Source organism: Gavialis gangeticus, unplaced genomic scaffold (genome assembly GCF_001723915.1).
Source record: "Gavialis gangeticus isolate Ggan-Ray unplaced genomic scaffold, GavGan_comp1, whole genome shotgun sequence".
Lineage (NCBI taxonomy): Eukaryota > Metazoa > Chordata > Crocodylia > Gavialidae > Gavialis > Gavialis gangeticus.
Genome location: NW_017729025.1, coordinates 86,721,124 through 86,729,498, shown reverse-complemented (window position 1 = coordinate 86,729,498; position 8,375 = coordinate 86,721,124). Strand labels below are relative to the sequence as shown.

General features: G+C 44.7%; 1 protein-coding gene across 4 annotated transcripts in view; it reads left to right on the top strand.

The window, feature by feature from the left end:
* The window catches only part of UBR1 (ubiquitin protein ligase E3 component n-recognin 1), a 174,781-nt gene that overhangs the window by 32,261 nt on the left and 134,145 nt on the right, over window positions 1–8,375 (top strand). For all 4 annotated transcript variants that reach the window (XM_019519092.1, XM_019519090.1, XM_019519091.1 and 1 more), the window contains exons 4-5: window positions 1,413–1,523; window positions 7,625–7,755. In XM_019519092.1, the coding sequence (XP_019374637.1) occupies window positions 1,413–1,523; window positions 7,625–7,755 (242 nt within the window). The remainder of the gene's footprint in view (window positions 1–1,412; window positions 1,524–7,624; window positions 7,756–8,375) is intronic.

Genomic DNA, 8,375 nt, shown 5'->3' with positions numbered 1-8,375 from the left:
CCCTTGGTGAGCCAGGGGGGCTTTCGGGCACTCTTGCCCCCCATGCTTCTTGTTGGGACGGACTCCCCTTGGGCCCTGAGTATCGTTTCCTTAAGGAACGACCACTCGTCCTGGACACTGAGTTCCCCTGCCCTCAAGGATCCCAGTGCCTCACCCACTAGTCTCCTCAACTTGTTGAAGTTGGCCCTCCTAAAGTATAGGGCTACCGTCTTGCTGCAGGCCCTTGACACCCTGCACTGGATGGTGAATTCCAGCAAGCAATGATTGCTATCGCCCACGTGGTCAAGAACCTGGAGGCCCCTTACCAGGTCATCGCCTGTGGCCAGGACCAGGTCCAACAGGGCGTTTCCTCTGGTGGGACTGTGCACCTCCTGGATTAAGTGGAGGTCCTGTATCTCAGCCTGCCCTTCCTACAGTACAATCAATCAATCAAATTGTACTGATGAAAAATATCTGCTCTTTGAGAGTTTGCTCCCTATTTCTAATAACTATTCTTAGAAGTTTGATTGCAACTGAGATATTGGGAGAAATCGTGTACAGTCACTATTAGTATTGTATTTTATACTTCATCTTAACTTTCTGCTGGAGCAGAGCCTGGCATTCAGACTCCTCAGGAAGTCCTAGTAGTAGTCACATTCCTAATCTATCTTCCATCCTTTAGGCAAGCCTAATAGAATTGCTGTGACAATTTTGTGGTTATACTGTTTGTTTTGATGTTGTGTGTTGAAAGTTGGTTTTTTTTATTTCTAAATTTGGCTGCCGTTTAATTGGGTATCTCACTGCAAGGGGAGTTGACACTGTCATGGCTTTGGCCGACTCAGGGTCCCCTCACAGCTTTTCATGAGAGTTTCCAGGTATAACATTTTCCTTGTCTGCCTACAAGTTCTGATTTTGCAGTTGAGGGCATGAGAAGTTGTAAAGATTTTTACTTATTTGTCACTTCCATACAAACATAAAACAGATACTGGGAGTGCTGCTTAATTACTGGGGTCTCCTGTGCATTCTGTCTTAGGACGTTTCATTTCAAAATCTGCAACAAGTTCCCTCTGCCTATATCCTTGAACCCACTCATATAGCTCATTGAAAACAGAGAAGCTCCATTTCGTTCCAGGGTCTCCCCATGTAGAACAGCTTGCAAGATTACTGTAATATGCCACAGCAGAAATGTATAGAATAAGATTGAAATGTTGGAGTATAAAAGCTGATGGGTTACCTCATACCCATACCTACTCTTAGGTACCATTTGGGGGTGGACCAGGTGACCTCTTCTGTGGTTGCTTCCAACTCTGTGATATCTTCTCCATTATTTCATTGATGGTATTTAATATATGTATTGCTTGAACAAATGCAGGTTTGTGTTATTGTTTCTTACATAGAAATAAATTTGGCTGAAAAAGCTTTTAATTTTCCAGATGCATACTTCTACTGGCGGAGGGTTTTGTGACTGTGGAGATACAGAAGCATGGAAGGCTGGACCATTTTGTACTAAACATGAGCCTGGAGCAGCAAGTACTACACAAGAGGTAGGAATACCAAATGAAGCATGGGTGACGTGATGGGTGCATAGGGGGAGGTATGGTTAGCCCTACTGACTGTGTCCTTGCATTGTTGGCCCATGTTCATCTTGGAGTCAATAATGACTGCAAGATCTCTTTCTGCCACCATGCTTTTGAGAAGGGAGTTCCCCAGCCTATAGGTATGCTGCTGGTTCCTGCGGCCTAAGTGCAGTGCTCTGCACTTGTCAGTATTGACTCCCATCTAATTTTCATTTGCCCATCCCTGTAACCTGTCCAGGTCCAGCTGTAATCTGTCCTTCCCTTCTAGCATGCCCACCTTACCCCAAATCTTGGTGTCATCTGCAAATTTAAACAGGGTGCTTTTCACCCTGTCATCCAAGTCGCTAATAAAGAAATTGAACCAAGCCCTGGGGGATTCCACTGCCCACTTCCCTCCAGGCTGAATATGACCCATCCACCACCATTCTCTGAGTATGACCCCTCAGCCAATTTGAGCATCATCTCTGAGCATCCATCTGACTGTGTAGGCTTCAATGCCACAGTCACCTAGCTTTTTAATGAGGATGGGGTGGGAGACTGTGACAAAGGCCTTCCTGAAGTCCAGAAAGACTACATGCACCGCAACACCTGCGTCCAGTGATTTTTGTGACCTGACCATAGAAGGCAATTAGGTTGGTCTGACAGGACCTGACCCTAATGAAACCATGCTGGTTGCCCTTGAGCATCATCCCAGCTGCTGGTCCATCACAGATGTGCTCCTTGATAATCTTCTCAAAGAGCTTCCCCAGGATTGAGGTAAGACTAACAGGCCTACAGTTACCCAGACCCTCCCGCCTCCCCTTTTTGAAGATGAGGACCACATTGGCCCTCTTCCAGTTGTCTGGCACCTGGCCAGAGCACCACGAGTGCTCGTAAAGCCATGCCAGGGGCCCCGCGATAACCCCTGCCAGTTCCCTCAACACCCTGGGGTGGAGACCATCTGGACCTGCTGATTTGAATATGTCCAGCCCGATCCAGAAGTTCCCTAACTTGACCCTAGGCCTGGCGGAATTTCTCCTGAGTCCGTCCTGAATTTTGGTGGGGGAGTCCTGGTCCCCACACAAGAAAATGGAGGCAAAGAAATTGTTAAAGAGGTCTGGTTTCTTCACTGGTGCAACTACCAGGCTGTCAAGCATATCCTGCAGGGGTCCCACATTACCCGGTGCCTTCTTCATACTCCCTATGTATTTAAAAAAAGGACTTTTTGTTATCCTTGATGCTAGCCCTAGTTCTGTATCTGCCTTAGCTTTCCTAACAGCCCCCCTACAGACCCTAGCGGTGGAGGTATACTCTTTGGGGATAGCCCGTCCCTTCCACTGGGTGTACGCCTCCTTTTTGTCAATCAGGCATTCTCGAATGCCCTTGGTGAGCCAGGGAGGGCTTTTGGAGACTCTTGCCACCTTGGCTTCTCGTTGGGCTTGTCACCCCTTGGGCTCTGAGTATCGTTTCCTTAAGGAACGACCGCTCATCTTGGGCACCCAGTTCCCCTGCTGTCCGGGACCCCAGTGCCTCTCCCACTAATCTCAACTCATTGAAGTTGGCCCTCTTGAAGTCAAGGGCTACTGCCTTGCTGCAGGCCCTTGACACCCTGCACTGGATGGTGAATTCCAGCAAGTGATGTTCGCTGTTGCCCAGGTGGTCGAGGACCTGGAGTCCCCTCACCAGGTCACCCATATTTCTGTGCCAACAGTGGAACACAGGGCTGAAACCCAACTGGAGCCTGTACCCAGCAGCAGTGGGGGCAGTGGCAGAGGTGTGATTTCTGTGTTGATGATGGGGCATAGAGTTGGAGCCTAGCTGGATCTAGCAGTTGGGACAGTGGCAGCATGGAGTTGTGCCCTGCCACTGTGAACACTTGCCATATCATCTATGAAATAAAGTAAAGGCAAAATATCATAAATCATTAAGTGCTGTGTTGAATGTTTGTCTATATATTTCACACCTTTCATTATTGGTATGCATGCAGCATCCCTCGATGAAAGTGGGATAAGCTACTTTGCATTTGTTGGGGGATAAGTGCATGCAAACCGGCAGTTAATATGGAGTAAGTTCTCACCATAGGTTACCTTGTTTTTGTGCCTGTATCCTGAGTTGCCTTATTTATACCTCATGTGATTAATATATGTTCCAGATTCTCTTAAGGACAACAGCTAGAAAGTTCAGAAGAGGTGGTTTTAGAAAAAAGACACTTCCCACCCCGATATTTGGTGTACACACACATCCTGATATTTGGCAGGATTGATGGACTCACCTTTTGAATCCTTAGCTCTGTGTTCCCTGTTTTGCTTTTCTGATAAAACTGCTGTCTTGGTAGTGATAGCAGCAGCCAGAAGAGTAGGTCAGAAAATTGCTGAGACTTTGTCCAAAATATTTCAAAAAAGAGTTTGACTAATTACACCAGGTTATCCACTTCTCTGTATTTTTTCTAGAACAGCATTCAAGCAAGAGTGAGGGAAGCTGTAGACACTAAATATTCTTGTAGCAGTGTGTTGAGATATTTAATATTCATTTGTGCTACAGCTCAAATGGGAAGCAGTTCAGAGTTGCTCAGAGTGACCTGATCCCTGGAACTCACAGTCCAGGCTTCACAGAGTGGCCTGCTTCTTACCTTCAAACGCATGTATTATATACTTCAAATATAAAGGAAAAAATTCTTCTGCCTTTGAATTCCTTTTAAGATTGAGTAAGCTTGAGAATACATGTCTGCAAGGTAAAGGTAAAAATAATTTTCAAGAATGTTAGAGGTGTTGAAAATAAATAACTTCAGCTACAAGGAAATCACAGTTACTTTTTACATTTTAAGAAATCCAGATACTGTATTTTCTCAAACAAAGCATGCACCGCCCCCAACCAGTTTGGGGACACTGGGAGCATGCATTTCATGAAAGAAATAAATATAGACCCCCATGTGCAGAGTCGAGAGATTTGGCAGCAGGGGAGTAGTGGCAGTGTTAATTCCCATGGCATCCAGAACAGCTTTGGGATCCTAGGCAATTAACGCTACCACTACTTCCCTGCCACCAAATTTCTGGACCCCTGGGGAGACCCCCACTGAATGATATGGCCCCACATGCTGGATTAGTCCAGCACATGAGGGTGGTTTGTTAAAACCAGGGAGCATATAATATATTGGGGGTATGAGAGATGTGAGAACATAAGAGTACATTGTTTCAACACACAGTTTTCTGAAGCTCTAACTAACCTTTAAGTTTTGTCAGATTCTGTAGTGGTTTTCAGAGGGTTTTTACTTTTATTTTTATCCTTCAAGTTAATGTTAGGGCTTCTGTACTTTCACTCCAGCTTAGTGCACTTTTTACTACTGAATATAGTATAGTATCATACTTTACACTTAATTGTAACTGCCTCTAAAAGCTGACAAATAGCCCCTTAGTTTGGTACCTTTTAAATAACTAGATATGCAGGGAGGTGCTCTTTTCCTTTTTTATTTCTGCTAGAGACCAAGCACATCCTCACTTTGGGGTAGGAGGAGAGGGTTGCGTTTTCCCAGAGTGGAATCTTGCTCCATTATGTAGTGGGTTACTCTTCTTTTCAGAATATCTCTCTCTCTCCTAGCTTTTTTTCCCCCCTCTTATCTCAAACTCTGTGGTTGACATATATTATCAGGGGATTAGGTCAATGTAATAGTGGTGATGTGAAGACCAGCTTGTCTAGTTTCTTCTGAGTATTTGTGTAACTTTTACTCTTTTTAAGGAAGCTGATAGCATTGTCAAATAGGAAAGAATTAAGCCCAATGGTTTAAGTCCTTATTTTTCAGAATCAGTAAGAATGTGATTATACGTTTTATGCATTTAGATGAAGATACCTACAAGCGTTTTAATTGACAGCCTTGACTTCTTTTAAAGCTCATCAGGCCAGGAAAAGACTGCCTCTGACAACCCTAAAAGCCATTGGCCATTTCAGTTAATTACTAGTTCTCTTTCACTATTCTTCCATGTTTTCTATGAAATGAATACTGTATCTTGTGCAGTTTTTTGCTTGATTGTTTCTATTCCATAAATGTGTAAGTCCATAGCTGCTTTGGGAAGTTCTAGAAGCCATATCTTTGCAATAGATCTCAACAGATCATTACCACTATTTTATATCAACTTTTGCCAAATAAATCATCTGGACTTGTAGGCCAAATGAATGGCACAGGGCCGGTCCAAAGGTTGAATTCAGCATGAAGTCCATACACAGGTTTGATGCATGGGTGTGTTCCAGTGTGCTAGCTTTGATCCAGCCATGATCCAACCCTGTATGCCAACCCCACCCCAAGTGCTGGATCCAGCCATGAACCATTCCTGTGCACCGGATCATTATGTCAGTGGAGTGGCTCTGCACATGGGCCTGTATTATTGAGTCTGCAGAGTTCTCCACATGTCTGGAAATTTTGGTGGGGAGGAGTGGTGCAGTATTAATTGCCCTGGGCTAGATGATGTCGTCTTGCAGGCGGAAGGTTGAGCACTAGGGCTGTACAAACCTAATTTGATTCCGCCCAAGTTGGTGGCCAAAACCCTGAATCCGAATTGAATCAGGGGAGTCTTTAATCTCTCCAAATGGAATTGGAACCCTCTGAATCTATTTGGAAAGACTTGGTGATTCAGAGATAGACACAGCTTTAAATGCTTTTTCTATGCATCTCAAGGTACCAGGCAGCTTGTCAATGCTGATATGTTGGTGTGATACATGGAGTGTCCCACAGGAGCGCAGGGAGCTCCCTAGCATGCTCAGCAGCAGACACAGAAGTGGACCAGAAGCACTTCCAGGTCTGCCAGGGAGTGCACAGGGGGGCCTCCCCAGCCCACTTCTGGCTCGGTGATTGGTGCTTCCTGCATCTGGGTGGCACTTGGGGTTCCCTCGTGGCCAATTGCCAAGCTGGAAGGGCACAGGGGGGCTTCCCCCCCCCCCCCCCCCCCATGTGCTCCCTGACAGGTCTGGAAGCAGACCGGAAGTACTTCCAGTCCACTTCAGGGTTTGCTGCTGAGCACGCAGGACCCCCCCCCCAACGCTTCTGTGGGATGTTCCATCCGCCCCAGCATTGCAGCATTCATTAGCCGCACCTGGTATCTTGAGGTATGTAGAAAAAACATTTAAAGCTGTGTCTATGACCGAATCACTGAATCAGCATTGAATCTTCAGACTTGGGTTCGGCCAAACTGAATTGGGGACAGTGATCTGAATCAACGAATTGAATCACTGTCTCCAATTCGGGCCAAATCCGAATTGTATATGGCCTGTTTCGCACACCCCTTTTTAGCACCACTGAAATAAAACTTATGCCACAGGTGCTTTTGATACTTTTGTGAATGGAAATTGGATGTGAAGACTTGTTCTTGGAAAGCCTCTTTGCTTCTTATTTTCCCTCCCTCTGCCCAGCACATTTGGTCTGAGGTTTCTCATAATAGCTGTTTAGAGAATCCTCAGATTAATGGAAAATGTATCTAGACATCCCATAGTGCTTTGACAGTATGTCAACCTCTGTGGCAAAATCATGTTTGTATGCAAAGTTACCTTGCTTATACTTCTAAGCATAGATACCAATATGCAGTACTATTTTATATGTTGAAACAAAGCTGCTCTCAGGAAAAGCTCAATTTTATTCAGGGTTTAATTTGCCCTTCCTTTTTAGGTCCCACCTTAATTTCAATCCCTTATTTTCACAGGAAAGAGGGATAGTAAAACAGATTTGTACCTGGTGACTGTGGCTGGACCATCATTTCCGCCCCATCTCTGTCATATTTTTGGTTACTCTTTTCTTCATTTGTAGCTGGTACTTCTGGTCAAAACATTCCTATGGAGGATTAAGGAACAAACTGATCGATATGTAAAAGAACATACTGACCATTGCTCAGGAGAACAGTATTCCTTTTCAGTGACATGTGTATGACAGTAATATGATTCCAGCTTTACTTTGCATATTATTAACCTCCATATTTCTCTCACTGCCTGTGGAGTAATTTATATTTGTTACTTTTTTCTAGAATGGGTACAGTAGTCAGCTGTGCTCCCAAGCCTTTTTTCCATTTGTGTATCTATATCCTGTGTTGACATTTTTTCCTTATTTACAGAATTCAGAATGCCAGCTAAATGAAGAGGTCATGGCACAAGCCAGGAAGGTGTTTCCTTCTGTCATAAAATATATTGTTGATATGACCATCTGGAAAGAAGAGAAGGAACTGCCTCCAGAGCTCATGACTAGGTGTGGAATATTGTCAGCATTTTCTCAAGTGTTAAAACCACCATTCAGATTTTTTTTACATGTAGGTATTAATTAGGGCTGTGCAGAATTTCACTGGCTGTTTCATTTTGACTTGTTTCAAGCTCGAAACAGCAAAATGGAAACAAAACAAAGGGCTTCGAAACAGCCTCGAAATGAAATGAGGGCAGTTGAAACATTTTGAAAGTTTTGAAATGTTTTAAGTTTTGAAGCTCAAGCTGGGCTTGCCTGCAGGGAAACAGAAAGTAAGGAGAGGGAGGGAGATGAAGGGGGAAGGACTACTCTGATATTGACTGTGTAGCTGGCCAGTAACTGTGTCCCTTCCAATCCCTGTGCTCTGGGGGAGGGATGGAAAAACAGCATAAATGGCAGCATTGTTTGACTTGGCCTGCTTTTTGTCACCCATGTTATGAGTTTTGCTTGTCAGCAGCCTGAGGTGCAGTTTCCCAGAAACCCCTGCTCCTATGTCCTTGAAAGTTGGTAGGCTTCACGGCCTCAGTAGGGGCTACTATGCTTGCAGTTTTCGCCCCTCTGCGCCTTAACAGTCATGTGACATGAGTTTTGATTTCAAGACTTTGAGGTGCAGTTTCCCAGAAACTCCT